The 19,487-nt window shown below is 36.5% G+C and overlaps 1 protein-coding gene across 6 annotated transcripts in view; it reads right to left on the bottom strand.

Annotated features, from left to right (window-relative positions):
• CHD7 (chromodomain helicase DNA binding protein 7) overlaps positions 1 to 19,487 on the bottom strand; it is a 180,752-nt gene that overhangs the window by 45,278 nt on the left and 115,987 nt on the right. For all 6 annotated transcript variants that reach the window (XM_058528758.1, XM_058528759.1, XM_058528756.1 and 3 more), the window contains 5 exons: positions 17,768 to 17,905; positions 16,657 to 16,722; positions 10,766 to 10,821; positions 4,448 to 4,562; positions 1,181 to 1,264 (listed from right to left, as the gene is read on the bottom strand). In XM_058528758.1, coding sequence (XP_058384741.1) covers positions 1,181 to 1,264; positions 4,448 to 4,562; positions 10,766 to 10,821; positions 16,657 to 16,722; positions 17,768 to 17,905 — 459 coding nt within the window. The remainder of the gene's footprint in view (positions 1 to 1,180; positions 1,265 to 4,447; positions 4,563 to 10,765; positions 10,822 to 16,656; positions 16,723 to 17,767; positions 17,906 to 19,487) is intronic.

Here is a 19,487-nt window from a genome sequence, read left to right as displayed (position 1 = left end):
GAATTTGAGCCTTACTCTTATCTGTGCAAATCATTCATCAGGTGTCTGATTCAGACTTATATGGTAAATCATCTTAGTGTATTCACATATTTACATAATTGGCTAGTTTCTTAAAGAATGAGAAACAGGTTTGAATCTATTAGGATCTCCATTTTTTTCTTAAAGAGAGAGATACTCTTTGTATCTGATCACGTTAAAACAATGTGTTTGAGTTCTAGAGGATTAGAGAGCAAAACATTTTGGGTAACGTAGATCAAAAGGATTTCCTTTGTCTTTCTTCTAGAAAATACTCGGGTTTATTGACCTTCATTTCATGACCAAGGTACACTGACCTCGTTGTGATGTTAAAAACATTTGCTGTACTATGTAAATATGCTATGAAACAATTTTTTTTTAAGTACAACTAAGCAAAACCACAAGAGTAAATATCACGTTACAGATACGGTCTTTGAAACATCATGAACTTCATGATACAGGGTTTGGAGTAAAATGGGAGGTCACTGCAGACTCTCACTAGACAAGCAAGATCCAAACACTATATAAAATTTAATTTACACGAGGAAGCTAAGAATGACAGAACTCAAGGTGGGTGGGCATATCGTTACTGAGACACAATGCTCAGGAAGTCACCAGACTTGTCTTTACTCTTACTGCCCCATCAACTGTTCTTTACAACCTCATACGGTTTTGCAAAGCAACGTGAGAATGCCAAGACTGGGACCTCATAAAGAGAAATATTTTATATTATCCTCTGTGTACCACATTAAATGAAGCTCATCAACTTCACTAAGGATGTCCAATGTTAAACAACATTAAACTCCCTTCTACTACAAAAGCACTCTTAATTATATAAGGGAAATTCATGCTACAGAATAGATTTACAACAAAATGTACTGAATTCTTCTTTAACCACATTCTGGAACTGTGCAAAATGTCAATGTATTTGTTTCATATTAAAAATTGATTTCTTGTAAAAAGCTCTCAGACTAAACATAAAACATATTTTGTGCTATTAAGTCATAAAACTAACAGTAAGTCCATAATTTCAGTTAAATTTAGACCAAGTGTGTTATGATCCAAGGCTCTAACCAGGACCAGATCTAGGAATCCACAATCACTCTCCATAAACACACATAAACTGTCTGAGTCACTGCCCCCAACACAAATGATGTTCTGTTACCTCTCCCCGGTCATCTGTGCTACGTGCAAAGTCCATTATCCGGTCAACCTCCACATAATCTGGATTAAAAAGCTCATCTTCAATCTGTACCAAAGGAAAAAAAAGTTAAAATGTTTATTTAACTCCTGAGAGTAAACACTATTTCACTTTTCACCAGGCAATAATATTTGGGGTCACAGCAATAGAAAATTTATATTTGGCAAATTCTATTATATTAATTGAAATGCTACAATTTAGCAAAACCATTCCCCATGAGGAAATCAAACTTCTCAGAGTTTGTTAACTGGGTCTTTTAATTACTGTGTGAAACCTTTTTACTGTGAAAGAATGTTTAAGAATATTTTAAATGAAGTGTGAAATTACAATTCACTAATGAGCAATCCAAAAGGCTTATGGCATGCAATGCACTTAGCATTCTTGAAACTACAGCTTGGGATAAAGAATCAGAGCCATGCACAGTAAGTGCTATTAAAGACTCATAACTACTGGAGTTGTCTGATGCCTTACAGCATCATTTATAGAATGTTATTCAAAAGCTAAAAACACTGAATTTCATATTTTACGGTGAACAAAGTTTATGATGTTTGATTGTCTTTGCCAATCAATATTAGTACCTCATTTGAATATGGTCTTGTAGTTAATCTAAGTGCTCTAATGATTTATTTGTACTGAACATAGAGCATTTGGCTAAAAGTATTAAAAATAAATAAATGAGGCTTAAATAATTGGATTATTTAGGCAATATATTAACAATCTTTACAAAAGCAAAGTAATACTGCTTAGTGCAAAGTTATCTCAAATAAAAGAATAGAATATGGCTCAAAGGGAAGTTACAGACTAAGCCATACTTTAAAGAAGTGAGAGTCACACAAGTTAGAAAACAAAAGACACATTATTGTGTCCTTATAGATTAATTTATCAGTCATATATCTGCCTTGAAATGCTTTGCAAAGACATATTAGAAGTCACTCAGACACCGTTCGTATCCCCTGAAATGTAGGTTGAAACGCTTTTCAGTCACAGCTGGCTCAAGGACGACAAACATTCTCTGGGCTACTGTGCCCATTTAAAATGCCTGGTTTGGATGCTTTGAACTGTGAATTGTGAAACAAAAATCAGAAATACAAAAATGTGTTTCAACTGCCTCAGGCCTTTACAAAGAGTTGATTAGTAAGGCAAAAAAATTCATTGAAATGTTCAGTTAATTTAAAATGTTCATATACTAAAGCACTGGCTGTGTCAAAAGTTTCTGGATTTAGGTATAGAACATGTATGTACTACCCACATACAGTGTAAAAACTAAAACTTTCATAAAATAGGTTTTGATGATAAAAGCTCTCTTTAAGACTTGTTCGGAAACAGAAGTTTTCATTGCTGAATTAAAATCCTTAACCTTATTCCTAAACACTTCTATCCTTCAAGCAAGTAATCCATGCCATCATGCATATGATGCAATTTTCAATTTCGATGATCTTTCTGAATATAGATTTTAACTGCAGCAGCCTGTTAAGGAAGCCCAAGGTGAAACAAAGAATAAAAAAGTGGTCACAAGAGAAAATCCCCAAGTAGCAGAGCCACGGAATACCTGAACCAGGACCATCTATGGGATACGACAGACAGGTGTGGGGTGTGGGGTATAGAGGTGTTGTGTGCGTGTAAAAGAGAAACAGAATAAGGGAATTGGTATCCTCCTCTGCTAACCCTTGAACCTTCTTTTCAGACTCAAGTCTATGCTGCTTCCATTCAGGACAAAATTTAAGATTTCTAGCTGCCAAGTTACCAGCAAGATAATGTATTTTAACTTTGGTACAGGTGATTCACATAGATAGACCCAAATAGATAGGCTACATAGCTAGGGCCAGGCACAAGACCCTAGAGTGCACCTGATGCCAGGAAACATAATCCAGACAAATGTAATAAACAGAACCAAGATTTGAGGATGGGGGCGAGGGCCCTGCCATTGCACTCTTCCCCTTTCCCTACGACTCATCCATAGGAAAGGTCAGCAGAACATACGGTGTCTCTTTCTAAAAGGAAGCTAATGATTTCAACTTGGCCAATGTCACCAACATTTAACTTCAGTTTCACCAAGAAGGGCACAAAAAATTTGAACTTCCTAGTACTTTCTTAGAAACTGCCCTCTCAAAGAATCACCTAATATCCTCCAAGATGTAAAGAGTGAGTCACATTCAAGTAACTCCACTCTCCTCAGTGCTAATTCCTGCACTGCACAGAAGCTGAATCCTCGGAACAACAGAGGTGGTGACACAGACACACATCCAGTAAAACCACCACCACCTGATCTCCCATCTAACACAGACTTTACAGCCTGTTGGGAGCATGGAAATCAGATTCCAGGAGAACACAGACTTGTCACCTGAGATTATAAGGATTTTATGACATAAGAGTACTGAACACTCTTCTGTTTCCAGCCCCCATCTCCAAAAAGGGGTGGGGGTGTAAAGAAGGTTGTTAAACAGGTATTATTTTGCATCAAATTTCACACTTCTTTACAGTTTACATTCTGTTAACTCCTTTATAGAGAGGAAAACTAATAAATCAGCAAGTTTAATCTTTCAATGTGAGGCTGAAAGTAAAACCTAATTGGTGATCAAAAGTTCAGAGATCCCAGTAAGCAGTTTGTGAAAGCATTTTTTTAATGTAATTGACTATGCTGGAAGGGAACTTGGCACTTAAAAAAATGCAGATTTTCCTCCCTGCCCTAGGTCTGGTTACCTTTGCATCATAACTGATAACCTAGGATAAAGGGGGACTGGCAAAGATATTGTATCAACTTCTGTACCACAGCACATCATTTGTGAAAATGAGTTGAGCAAACTCTCTGTAATCAGGCATTGACTTGAACAAAATAATTTGCCACATGTCTTCCCCAACAGAAATAAACTTTTATATCCTAGAACTTACATGTACTTGATACTTACTGTAGAGTTTTTAACCTAACTCTTAATATAACTTTGTCTACTTACTTTTTTCACCATCTACTAACTGTACTTTCATTACAAGATTTTAATCATACCATCATATTTCCACATAATATAAGGACCAGTATCTTCTAGACTAAGCAACAGGAAGAATGAGAAATTTCCTGTTTACAAATTTTTTTAGCAATAACCAGTAACCAATATGCAAGTAACAGCACCAAATGAAGCAAACTAGTTTTTCTTAATAATTTACTGAACTAAAATTCAAAATTCAGAACATTTTAATAAAGTAAATACTTTAGAAAATTAACCAGGTATTTCATACCTCTGAAAGGAATTTGTTCTGGCCCTGCTTTGCCTTAAATCGTTTAATCTTTTGCTGAATTCTCTTATCTTTTTCCAGATCTTCTACAGATGCCCATTGACAATGAAGATAAGAGCTAAAAGAATAAAATAATATACTTGAAACACGTAAGAAATAATTAATCCTTCATTATATATGTCCTTTATCATTCCAAAAAAATCAACTAAAAAAAATTAACAAAATAACCTGTTTAATTACTCATAGAGGCTGCTGAGTAACATTCAATATAATTATTATTATTTGAGAATAAGAACATCAATAATAGTGTCTAAAATTTGCCTTCTGTCCTAAGCCGCCACCTCTCTTACCTATTTCCCATTAAAAAAAAAAAGGACCTAATAACAAGCTGTTTTCATAAGTGAATGGATTACACTTCAAAACAAAACAATTAGCACCAGAGGGTGGCCTTAATTATGAATTTATGTTTTGAGGCTTTTATCATTAATTGAGAAATAAAAGGTTTTTTATCACGTTAAAAGAATTCAAACTTAAAATAGCAAAGGTGAACCTAACTTTGTCCTTCTAGAGCAACCGGGGAGAAAAGGACCACCAGGGCTCTCTGAACACCCATGCCCCCCGACCAGCTCCTAATCAGTTCCTGCTCTCCCAGCCTCGCTCTTCCAGGAGCTCTGAAATGATGTCCCTTGGTCCCTTGTGAATTTTTCACTCCCTAAAATCTACCCTTGTCCTTGCACTGGGCAAGTCTCCTCCCCTGCGCGCTCATCATCTGCCTGCTCTGAGCACATGATGTGTCTTCTCTAACCTTAACTTGAATACTCTCCACTCTCCCTTTCTCTTCCCCGAGATTCACAGGTATATAGGTAATGTTTTATGGCACCTCTGACAGTCTTTTGTTTGGTATTTCAATATTCTTTTGTACCATCATCCTCTCCCCGCCCCTGACAGCCTCTACGGACTCTTTATTTCTCCTTCTGGTGATGACATTAAAAAGAAATGAGGTGCCTGAATACATACTCTTTCAAAATCAAGGTTCTACTACTCTTAGAAATTATGCAGCCATTATAAAATCTTTCAAAAATGATCAATGATATGGAAAAGGCTTATGATATTAAGCACCATCTCACTTATATTTATGTAATGTCTAATATGCATTTGCAAAGGTAAGACTGATTTAGTCCTACAATTGACTGAGGGAGATTAGGACTTTAAATGCATATGCCTTATACAGATATGAATTGATATACACCCTGTATACACATACACACAGAAAATAGACTAGATGAAAGTGAATTAAAATGTTAATAATGATCATTTCTAGGTGGTAAGATTGCAAGTATTTTATTTTCTATTTTCAACTTGTATTTTCCAAATTTTTAATAAATAATATGCAATACTGTTATAATCAGAAACAAATATTATAAAAATAATCTATTCTAGTCTCCTAATTATTGGATAGAAAAAGGCACGTGTCCAGTCAGTACTCTCGTCTTGACTGAGGTGCACGTGCCTTTAAAGCACTGCCAGTGTGGCCATGAGGTGGACACAGGCATTTGGGCAAGTGGGTCCAGCCCTGCTCTCCCTCTTGTAACCTGGGCTGACATTTCTGGTCAGTGACTCTGCTCTACACATGGGGAAAAACTACTGACTTTTCCTACGATCAGAAACAAGGCAAGGATGCCCACTGTCTCACTATCATTCCATATCATCTTCAAGGCGTTAGCCAATGCCACCCGACAAGAGGAAGCAAGAGGAGGAGCAGTAATTGGAAAATAAGAAGCAAAACCATCTCTATCTGCAGATGATAAGATTGCATAACTGGAAAACCCTAAGGAATCAATCAGACAACTAATTCAAGCAATAAAATAAAATAATTCAGCAATGTAGCAGGATATAAAATTAACCTACGGAAGTCAATAGTCTCCATTCACACAAACAATAACCAGTTAGAAGATACAACGTTAGAGAAAACTTCTTTTACAATATCAACAAAGATAAAATACTTAGCAATAAATTTAATAAGAAATGTATGAAACTTATATAAGGAAATATTTAAAACCCTCCTAAAAGACACAAAAATTGAGTTGAACCAACTGGAAAGACATCTTTGTTTTTAGATAGCATTACTCAACAGCATAAATCAGAAATTTGTAAATTTAACACAGGGTAAATAAAAATATAAACAAGCATTTTTATGGAGCTAAACAAGTTAATACTACACTTACATATAAAAATAAACATGTAAGAATATCTGGGAAAACATTAAAAAGGAAAAGCTCTTAAGAAAAACTAGATATACCAGATATTAAAATATACTATAAAGCCTCTATAAGTAAAATAGTGTGCTACTGGCTTATGAATAGACAGATCAAAGGATCAGAATCAAGTACAGACACAGATTCAAATAAACATGCAACCTTAGTAAATGATAAAAGTTGCATCTCAAATCACTGAGGCGAAGAAGGACTTTTTAATAATGGTGCTGGAATGATAATATTTGGAAAAGAATAAAATTAGAGCCCTGCTTTACACCATACACAAGAGTAAACACCAAGTGGATCAGGCACCTAAACACAGAAAACAAAGCCACACAAGTACGAGAGGAAAACATAGCAAATTCCTCTTTCACCTGGGTGTAGGAAAAGGCCTCCTAACCATGACTCAAAAGCCAGATCTGATAAAAGAAAGATTAACAAATCCAACTACATAAAACAATTTTTTAAATTTACGATGCAATAAACAACAAAGTCAAAAGACAATCAAAACTGTGAAAAGAAGTTGCAAAATACAACACAGATTAAAGACAAATATCCCACATATATAAAGAACTCTTAAAAATTGAGGGAAGCACAATAGAAGAATGGGCAAAAGACATGAACACACAATTGACAAAACAAGATATAAAAATGGCCAGTAAACTTATGAAAAGATGTTCTACTTCATTCACAATGAAGGAAAATGCTAGTATATTACACTGAAATACAGTTTCTCACACAAAGTAAAACACCACACTTGTACTGGAAAGGTTGTGGGGAAACAAGTGCTCTCATATGTTGTTGGAAGGAATGCAAACTGACACAACTCTTATGGAAGGGAATGTGGCAACATGTAACAGAACCATATATATGTTTGCATTCTGATCTAGCAATCCCACTTCTAGGAATTCACCCTGAATCTATGCTTCTAACAATTTGAAAATATACAGGCATGAGAATATATACTGCAGCATTATCTGTAACTGTAAAATATCAGAAGCCATTTACATGCCCACACACATCTGAAATTGGTTGGATAAGCTATGATACAGCCATGCAATGGAGTACTATGCCACTGTAACAAAGAACGAGGAAGACCCTATGAGCTTATGTCAAGTAATATCCAGAATATAGCATTGTGAAAAAAGCAAAGTGCAAGCGTGTACTGATAGTATGCTATTCTTTCGTAAAAAAGGAGAAATAAGATATATTTTCTACATGTAAAATTTATATATGTATATGTGTGCTTGTGTGTGTGTGTGTATATATCTATATAGATATATAGATATATAGATATATCTGCATATTCATGCCAAAATTTCACAAAAGATAAATCTAGGATTAATGAGACGTAAGAATGCGGTGGAAAGGAAGGGAAGATGACACTTCTTCGAATATCCTTTTGTGTACAGTTCTGACGTTTGAACCACGTGAATATCTAATGAACTTGAAAAAAAGAAATAAAATCAACTAGGATGAAAGGGAGCAAAAACAGAATGCAAACACAAACAGAAACTAATGAACCAAACTGAGTATCAAATAAATAACATAACCACACTGAAAGGGGGCAGGTAGAGGAGAAGAACTAACCCAAGGAAATTTTGAACAAAGTATTTAGCTTCTATGCCCCTAGGCTAAAGACAAAAAACTCTAAACACTGAATGAACTCTAGTTAGCAGGCTTCTTTTTCACAGGAATATGGTCTAGTAATTCTGAAACCACTTCCTGTATATTCTACGATTGACAAATAAGCAAATATACTATGGATAATAAGAGCCAGGTTTCTTGTGGTTGAAGAAGAGAGTTATTAATATTGCAAAGGGAAAGGACAGAATGAACCCTGTGATGTAGAAGTGTGTGTATATATGTAATAAATACATACATGTGTGTATGTAACGTGTGTATATATATGTCATACATATATACACACGTGCATGCACGTGTAGCTACATGTAAGCGTGCACATGCACGCCCCTGCTAGCACTATCCAGAGACGGTCTAGGAACAATGACTCCCCAGCAGCAGTGAGCACACTTAGTACTCAAATCTTGGTTTCTAAATGCCTTTCTCCAGTGAAAACAACCAAAGCTCCTTAGAGAAATAACCGATTCCACCTAAAACAGGGAAATTACACTGGTGCCAGAAAGCAAGGAAGTGCTGAGAGAAGGATGGGGATAAGGCAAAAAGAAACAGGAAGCAGCTTGAAGGGGCTCCCAGTGGCCAAATCTGGGATAATGTGAGCAAAGTAAATAATGATATGATAGTAAACAGTTACGACCCATTGAATAAAATAACACTCCACGAGTCTACACAGTTATAAATAAGCAAGCAGGTAAGAAGGTAAAGCTCTTCCTTACAGTAGAAAACCAACTAATAAATTTAGGAGGAGTGATGGAATTAGTAACTCACCACTTAGCAACCATTATCATATTTAACAGTCTCCAAGTATCTTTCTACAAGATACTTTTCAATTACAAAAAGAAAAACATGAATTCTTTGTACTATTTTTGCAATTTTTCTGTAAATCTGAAATTATGTCAAAATAGAAGGTTACAAAAACTGGTAATTTAATGGAAATTTTAATTTCCCTTAGATCTCAATAATATCAGACAGGAAAGCTATTTTTTAGAACTACCTCTGCCTCAGCTCATCTGACTGATGAAGGATGACTGGTCCCCTGCCCTGGCAGCGGTACCTAGTCAGGAACACTGTGTCCCGCTCTGGGTTTGGGTACAGCTGCGTTGGATGTCTCCCGTGAACCAAGCCCCTCAGGCCCCACTGCCACACATTGACCTGAACGCAGGCCTGTCTCATAGTGCCACTTTTTGGCAAGCGATACTTAAACTTTTTTTGCTCTGAGTTTGATGAATCTACCAGAGAACTCTCTCTCTCCGGCTTACTGAGTTATCTCTCCCTTACCTATCCTTACCACTCTCCTTATACAACTACAGGAAATCATGTCATATGCATAATTTCCACATGTGTAAACTCATCATGCTCTGAGTATAAAATGAAGACATCTCATATTTACCGAGCATTTTTTATTGCCAGACTCTGTTTCATTAAACCCTCATAATAACACTAATAAGAGACTTTTTCATCTTTTTACTTGGTAAAAGGTTTTGCTCACAAAACTTCAGAAATGCATCAGTTTATTAACACAGTGCCAACTGCAAAAAGGGAGAATGACAGAAACCATGACGCCTGGTGCTTTTCTTTTCTAGGGGAGGGTAAATTTTCTTAGGCTTTTTTGGCAACAATTCCCAAAAGCCTCTCATCAAACCCTAGAATTTACTAATATGGTACTTGAGTACTTTGCCTTAAAAAGTCTAAACTAAATTTAATTTTTACATTACCAATGAGTATTTTTGCCCTTGCTCTGTGATTGTTATTTAGGTTAGAAAATAACCTTTCAGTCTGCTTCGGCAGGATGACTACTGATCCTTAAAACTACGCTGCCTCATCAACGTGTGTGTGAGGTCCTAGGACACTGCCTACATCTGCAGTGCAGAACAACAACGCACTGTATTTCTCAATTTCGTTTTTTAAAAGTTATGCAATGCAAACTCACTAAACAAAAATTAGAAACAAAAACAGATAAACCAAATCATAGCTCACTGCATTTCAAAACGTGAGTGACGTCACGATTTCCTAGAGCCTTCTCCTCATAGTGGAGTTCTCGTCTCCAGTGCCTGGCATCCACGCACACGTGAGGGGAGGGAGAGCGACCCACAGAGTAAAATTCATCCTCAGAGGAGGGGCAAATGTTACTTTACTCACATCTCTATTATTGTGTGAGTTTTTATCCCCTCTAAAGAGAACTTCTTGGTTATACACAAAAGTTAGTCAATTTTTACACCAATTACACATCTTTCAGAAAAAACCAAATTCATAAAATATCGAAGATACAAAAGTTAGTAGGCAATGGCCTCCAAAGCAGTAAATAAACCAGACCAAAATTTCCCAATTCCCAATTCTTTTTTTAGGTTCCCAATTCTTTTTTAAATCATTGTTTAGTACTTTGAAAACATATTTCCCAGTTTTAAAAAGATCACAATCTACTTACAAGTTTTTGTATTTCACATAGAATTCCTCAACTTCTACCTCCTCTCCAGATTCCTTCTGCAACAAAAGAAAATTTCAGGCACATACTTAAAACCATCTACGAGAATCTTCCAAAAGTAATGATTTACTCCCATATGAACACAAAATAGGGATGATAAAAGCAGCACAGGACGTTCCTGTAAAGATGAGCACGTTGTGAGCGGGTGGGAGGCCAGGGATATGAAGACTGACATCGTGAGGCCCGTGCACGCTACTCGACGTGCTACAGCTTCTAAGACATGAATCATTTTAACTCCTCCCTAACCACATGCAGCTTCATTCACAACAACCTGACCCCAAATTTGGCTTTCTGCCAAACCCACAGTGTTAAGTAGACGCCAAGTGTACCATTTTCTCAGGCAGCAGCCAATTAGCAAGGGCTCTCCTGAATGCCATATGTATTATTTTTGGCTGCCTCATGGCAACTTTACATTGTGGGTTTTGTAATGTTTTAAAATATTTAAAAGACATTTATTCCTCCATATAGTTAATAACTCTAAACAAGAAACCATATAAAACTAAACCTTGTTCTTACACTGTAATTTCAGTGCATCACTATTCACAGTTTTAGTTTTACTCAATGGTACAATTAAAACCTCTCAGACAAGATGTCTCACACACATAGCAGCCAAATAAAATTCACACTCCAAATACTACATTGAGGTGAGGTTAAAAATTGTGATACACGTCAGCCAAATCAAGAGTTCAGCGGTAAGATTATCTATAACATCTCCCTTGATCCTACCGACTGCAGTGTGTGCAGAAGACGCTGCTCATATGATATTTTAAGCATCTCTTTCAATATTTTTTTTTCCTTTTTGGTTTTAGGCTGTTAAACAAGTTGTAATGTGTAATTTTCTTCTGAAACATTTGATTAGCTACATCAGGGACCTAAAACATAAACACCACTTACAGATGTTTAGGGATTGCTTTTACGCTCCTACAAGAGCACCCAAGCCTGCCTGGAGGGTCACATTTGGCTGCTAAGCCGCCTCAGAGATGCTGCAAAGAACATGAAGGCAAGTGGGAAGACGGCAGAGGACAGACAAAGGAGCAAAGACGTCCACTGGATGACAGATTGGCACAGGGTCTGCTGTGGAAACGACGCTTTCCCTCAATCCTTAATCTTCAAACTATTGCCAAAGATTGTGAACTTAAACTTTTCTTTGAAACTCGCACATGTTCAGTTAAACCATAATTTTTAAACAGTTTTTCCACCTGCCTAGAGATCACCAACAAGAAGATAGGATATTCAGGAATGTGGTCAAAACCCATTAATATCTGGTTCTGCCCTAATGGATCTGTAAATGGTCATAACCATAAACCAGCTTTTAAACCAATGTATTCAGAACATCATTTATATCCCGGACTTTTAGTTATCCAAAATGAAAAGAAACCTTTGCTGGATGCCTTCAAGAGCCAGCAACATAAACCTGGAATTAATTTAGAAATAAATTCTAGTCATTTCAAGAGAGAATCCATCCAGGACCCACCTTACTTTTTTCTAGCCCCAGTATTACCCCATTCTACTCCTACATTTCAACAGTCATTTCAGGATACATTATCTTCGTATAGAACTGAAGATTCTGGTAGAAAGGCAAAGATAAGACAGTAGACAACCAGGGAAAATGGAAAGCCAAGATGAGCCTAGATCTTTTGATGCTTCTCATGAAATACAAACCTACGATGGAATTCAAATGTCTGGTCTACTGTTTTTACTCTTTTGCTGCTAACTATATTTCTTTCAATTATGCAAGAGTTTTTCAAAATTACATATCTTTGAGGTGGTAAAAAGATAAGCTTCACTATTTCTATGCTCTCTTATTTCCTGATTTCCTTTTGCCCAATCTTTCCTCCTGTACCATTCTTTCCGTTTCATTCTAAACATTCTCATTGTCCCATAATTTCTAAGCGGGCACCAAAGCACACAGGATCAACTCTTGAACAAAAAAGATAGTTTTCATTCTGTCTCTGTTCTGTTCCCAGAAAGCTCTGACTCTTACAGCCATCAACTGTCTGTCCCTGACTCTCGTTAATACCCATTTTCCTGTCATGAACAGCTATTCCTCTGGGAACCTGCCTCGGAGATGCCTAACAGGAGGGTCTAGAGCTGTCTGGGAGGAAGCGATTAGGTTCCAAGACCTCATTTAGTAGCACCTGGAGCTGGCGAAGAATTGTTGCAGGACCTATTTCTTTTGGATGTCCCAAATTACAAGCCTGCGCCTTGTTTAACCGACCACACATATCAGACCATCTTCCTTGACCCTAGAATTTTAAGTAGAGCTGTTTTGCACCCTTCCACTTCATACAAATATGATCATGCTGACCTCGTCTGCTTTACTAATAGCAAAATAATTAACAAAAGTGCGTGAATTCATAAGCCCTCAGGAGCATCAATTTAATTACTCACTAAATGGCAGTCAGTTTGACCAGCCTCTGGTGATAGTTGAAAACAGTCCCAACCCCTACCCCCAATGCCCCAATTTTCAGAATCTCTTCTATAATAGGCATATAATGAATAACTGAGTCAAAGACACTATTTCTACATACACAAAATACCTACTCGAATTTATTTCTTGGATAGTTATCATTAAATTTGACAGCCCTAAAGTAATTTTATGTGTTCAACAGAATAATCTGAGAAATTTGTATATCTTTTCATTAGACTCCAAAACCAGTCTATCAGAATCCTTATTATTCATTTAATATTTAAAGTTCCAAACATATTAAGCCATACTTGTCCCATTGTTCCTATGAACCAGAAACCTTGATCAGGCCATAAACAGACTCCTCCAGTCACCTGGATTCACCCAGCAAATGATAATCCCGTAGCCTGAAAGAATGAATGACCTTTCCTAAGCATCCTATCACTAACAGCAGTCACACTGGGGAAACAAACCTAAATTACAGTGTAAAAGAGGGAAAATTCTGTTAATGCACAACAGAACGAGAAAGTGCCTCAATAAAGATACCAACAAGGCAAAGCTATGAATCCCTTCCTGCTTCTGGCCCAACTTACTGTATACTGTATGAGACACCCCAAAGCACAGTTCACTTTGGGAGAAAAGAAGGACAATAATAAATGAGATGAAGAGTTTTGCCTTCCTTACGCTGTATTTTTTTTTGTTATTGGGTTCGGCTAAAGAGGATTAAAACAAACACTCTGGAATTTAAAATGAGCTCTTATAAAAAGAAAATATACATGTAGTCAACTTAGAGAAAAATAAAGAATTTTAGGGAATATAGTCAGAATTCTCTTTTAAAATTATTTTCGACCTTCTGATACAAAAAGGATTTGAATTGTTCCCCAAAGACAGAGGATGCCTAAATGTGGACAACAAAAGAATTAACCTTTACACAGTCCAAAAGTCCATTCTTAAATCTATCTCAAAATTCAAATACCAGTATCAACTACGTCCCGTCCACTGGGTCTCATGCACATTAATTTGGGTTTATACATAAATGCCTGAGCCCTCCCTATTTAGCGGGAAGTCCCAAATTAGGGAGGCTCTGCCAGACGAGCTCTGTGAGTTTGCACGACTCCATCAAAAGAGATTTTCCTTCTTAGGCTACAGTGATGAGGTCCACTATCTTTGAAAACCATTAATTGAGTCCCCACTACGTGTCAGCACTGTGCAGGGTAGGCTCTGAGAGCGCATAGCCAGTCCTATAGTGTTGCCAGGGGGGGATAAAGGCACCTTCTCACAGCCACTTCTTCAATTATTCATGCTAATAGGAAACAGACCAGCAGGCACAGCTAGAATCCACAGGAAAATCTCAAATTTCCTTTTGTTTCTATTTGCCACAGTTTCCTCCAATGTTATTAAAGCTGATAACTAAAGTAACTATTTCAAGAACACCAGCAGCTTAAAAAGTTAATACCTGCTAATGTTTACCACCTTCTAATGGGTTTTTATTGCCCTTTATGAAATACAGTAATCTGCAAGAAATTCAATGAGCTCCACATCTCTTCCTTACTTTAAATCATACCTCAAGGCATATCTCCCCTTCCAGAGAAATTTTTCCATTAATTTTCTCCATCCTAAAATTCACCAACTTGACAAATACTCCACTCTCATGTACAATTATAATGATTTTTAATCTCCTATGATAAGATAAACCTAGTCATCTGTAAATGGTAACAATACCTATTTCCTAAATCATGGGTACCTATCTTTAAAGAGTAGGTAAGGGGGAAAAAAAAAAGCTCTAAAGTGGGCAAAACAGAAGGAGAAAGCAATGTCCTACATAATGCATAGTCTAAGTAGCTCTGAATAATAGAAATAATTATATTTTGCAACCCCCAAACCTGCTGAGTATGCCTGCTGAAGCACTATCAGTTGAATGAAAACTAATATATCCCATCCAAACCACATGCTATTTACTCAAACAAGTCACTTCAATTCAGTGAAGGGGATTATTCTTTAAAGCGTGTCAAGTATTTAAATTTTACCATATACCTATAATTCACAAATTAACAGTTGCAGAGTCATTAGTAAGACAAAAATGCAACCTTTCTAATGAGTTAAATAGTGCTCATTTCTGCTTGAACAGGTGGAAATCTGATTGAGATTTTATCATTTAATTCGTCAGAGAGGAAATCCTCATGTTCAAAGAGTCACCATCACTAGATAGCCACACACCCCACCCCCTACACTCAATTTGAAAATATCTTGACATGTTGTTCTAGATTATTTTCATATAAACTAGAGTTGTATATTCTGATAAAAATCCACACTTTGAATAACACAATAGAAAAGCAAAGAGTATTGCAACAAAGGTAAAGAGAAGTTTACTGCTGGTGCAATACCATTCAAGGATGTCTAGACAGTAGTATTTGAATAGTAAAGGTTTTCCTATTTGATATGCCTGGGATCTCACTTTAAGTCCCACAATTCCTCCATTCCTCATGTCTCTCACTGGGAAGTTACACTTGGTATATAATTTATTATAAAAAAAAAAAAAGCTTATTTTACATGTCAAAACAATGAAGTTGTACTTCCACCCACCTTGAAAGCAAATAAAAAAAAAGAACTGTGCGTTTGACAAGCAGCCAAGCTGGAAGACAGACACCTAGATCTAAAGAAGATCACTTTCTAGAGACACTGAAAATTGTATACTGGAATATGTAAATACACCTGGATGTCTATGTAATTCTTCAAACTAAATCAAGTATTTTCTCAAATTGGGCAAGAAGGGATATGGCTGGGATGAAACAGGGAATTTCCATCAGTAAAAGAAAATACAGTGTCACTGGAACTCTTTGTCACAAAGTATATGTGCCCCTCAATGACAAGGTCATTGGGCTAGTGACAGGTACCTAGAGCTCACCTTTGCAGATCAACATGATTTCTGAAAAACTATGAAGAATAAGTCATAGTATCTTCGAAAATCACACTGAAAATAGCTCTGTATTTCACCTCTGCACTCACAAAATAAAGATATTAATGAATATTTCAATTGTATATGAAAAAATGTTATGAAAAGTATAGAAAACACCTACTAGCTAAAACAATAAACAGAACTTCCATGCGCAGGGGTAAATTCATGTTTATGATTTTTATGAAAAAGGTAGCCTATAACTCTAAAAGTTCTACACATTTCTTTGGAGACTTTTGAGCTTCTTGCCTACTATAACTAGTGTAATAAGCACTGATTGTTTGATAGATTTTAATTTCATTTGGGGCTGAATATCTCAAAGATTTATATTAGGCTAATAAATCAGACAGGATTAGAAATATCACCAGAAGTTTTACTTTACAATAGTGAAATTTTTAAAGGAAATTATAAAACAAAAATAATGTAAGAGTCATACATACACCATAGGTTTTGATCACTCCAAATGGTGCTTACCTGTTTTTTTACTGAACGACTACTCATGATTTTTTCTACCACTGGACCTTCTGCATCAACAGATTCCTAAAAAATAAAGTAGAACGAATCAATCCAAATGGAAAACATTTCATTCTAAGCTATAAAAGCAAGAAATGACTCCCTTTTGCATCTATATCCATACCCTTTAGATTCATACCCTTTAAATCACTGGGTACAAAGTCACAAGTAGGAAACACAACTAAAAAGAACAAAAATCCCACTGCACAGAAAGGCAAAAGGAAGATCTGTGTTTATAACTTCATGATTATGTGGTTTAATTACGTAGACTAGCATGGGTCCCTAAAGCTAGAGAGCATTCAGAAACTCCAGCTGCCAAAAGAAAATAATCTCTGCATGATGCAGTCAAAAATACCACTCTTCCTCATCTACACCCATGGGGTAAATATACTCATCATCCTATTACTGTAGGCAGCTTTCATCTATGGAGGTCACATGAAACGTTTTATCACAACTTAACATAGCACAAATTACCAAATAAAATACAAAACTGCATTTAATATACTTTTCGATGGGTTACCAGTTTGTTAACTAAAGTACAGTAAGAAAAGGGTACTAAAAAAAAAAACATGTGCACAACAATCAACCCTACGTTACTACCCACATTTTATACAAACTATTTTATCCATCATTTACATTGCACAGAAAATAAAGTATGCCCTGCTGGGTACTACAAGGCAGTAATTTCATAAAGGGGTTCTTATGGTGCCTAACAGCAGGAGACAAGCTTGAGTAGTTTATTAAAGTCCCAAAAGCTACCGCACTGAATTCTCAGAGGTAAATTCAGCCTCCTTGAATCCTAGCTCTCACTCTTCCTCAACATAGACCATTAATTCTCCAAAATTGTGTCAAATTACATATCACAGCCTTGTATAAAAATAAATTTCGGTGAACAGGGATTTTTAAAAGATACTGCTAAACGATGAATTTCCCACAGCATGTCAGCCAACACTAGACGAATGTTCCCGGCTCAAAGTCCAGTGCTTCAACGGGACTTTTCGGATTCCGGCTATAAAATTTCCAGCCCATCTTATAAAATGCATGCGAGAACCACACAAACCTGGACACTCACCTGCTGCTCTGACTGCGAGGTGTTGGAGGGGGAGTCTCTCCCAGCAGCATCTGCGTCATCTGCCTCCTCATCAGAAATCTTGAACTCCAAGTCTTCAGTGTATCGCTTTCTCTTCACCTGCCTGCTGGAACGTCTCTTCTGAAACAAAAACCCAACAAAGTAAGTTTGGAAAGCAATCACTGATGCTCTTTATAACTCCTCAGAATGATAAGGTACATATTTTTTTTAATTATCTTAAAGAAAAGCTGATAACTTGAACCCTGTAAATCACATAAGACATCATAGTAGTAATGAATATAATGGAAATGGGGGGAAATCTGAAGTCAGATGCATGGGAGGGCCATGGCTCTGCCACTCCCAGCTATGCGACCTTCAACTGGGAAATGGAAATAACAACAAACGTAATTCTTCACTCGACCAGGGTGTCACTCACAAGTGGAGGTAGTATTAAAGCAAAGAGAGGGGTATGCAGAGGTTCTGGCAAGCTCGACTCTTCCCCACATCACTGGAGGCAAGTCTGACCTTGTGGGCCCTGGAGCTGACTGCTTGTTTCAATTAGCCCAGACTACTACTGTGTGACCTTGGACAAGATGTTTTGTGGACCTCGGTTTCCTGGTCTATAGAATGGGGTTAACGACTGTAACTACCTCATAAGTACACTGTGAAGATCATATAAGGAAATTCATTTAAAGCATTTAAAACAGTGCACAGCACATATTAACGCCAAATGCAATTAGCAGGATTAAAGTCATCATTAATTAGCTCCACCTTTCCCAAGAAAAATCAGAAAGCAATCAGGCTGCAAGACCCGGCCACCTTGTACAGTTTCCTTTCTCTCTTCCCAAAGCTGATCTAGAATAACTCTTGCTCTTGTACCCACTTTACCATCCCTCACTTCTCGAATGTCAATTTCTTTAAGATACAAAAGGCTATTATCAGGAATAATATTTTAATTTTGTGAAATTTAGCATAATACCTATATTTCATTTGATGTATCAGTTTAACTAAACTGAAATGGATTAAACTATATTTTCATCTTTATGTCATTACTGTAAGGAGGAAAGTGCTACTGATGAACATCTGTGACGTTTCATCAGGTTCCCATGGCTGAGGCCACACTGTCACACTATTCTTCCAGTGTAAGTAACTAAATACCCTCAGACAGAGTCGCAGACAAATCCACTTTACACTAAACTCTGATATTAAAGAAATGTTCCAGCACAATAAATCAGGGTCCTTTTATTTTTTTTAAAATAGAAATTTATGTATTGGTGGATATAACTTATAATGCAAGTTTCTCCTCATATCAACTTTGTGTTGCAAATCTGTGCAACAGTGATGGAGTTAGTTAGCAGTGGGTACGAGGGCACATCGTAACACTAAAAAAATCCCAAAATACAATTAAAACTCAATTTTCTGAAATTCTTAAATGTTATATGGCTTCTCTACCTTCTAAATAATAACTGATCTTAAGTTCATTTATTTTGGGTATCAAGGTTCCTCTTACAATAAGTCAGATGGAGAAAGCTAAATATCATATGATTTCACTCATATGTGGAAGATTAAAAACAAAACAACAACTAGAACAACAAACACATAAATATAGGGAACAGATTGGTGTTTACCAGAAAGGGAGGTAGGGGAAGGGGAAAGGGGTAAAAAGGACACGTTAAAAAAAAGGTTCCTTTTATAATTTCACAATATAAAATAATTTATTACA

This window comes from Diceros bicornis, chromosome 33 (genome assembly GCF_020826845.1).
Source record: "Diceros bicornis minor isolate mBicDic1 chromosome 33, mDicBic1.mat.cur, whole genome shotgun sequence".
NCBI lineage: Eukaryota > Metazoa > Chordata > Mammalia > Perissodactyla > Rhinocerotidae > Diceros > Diceros bicornis.
This window is presented reverse-complemented; position numbering and strand designations above follow the sequence as displayed.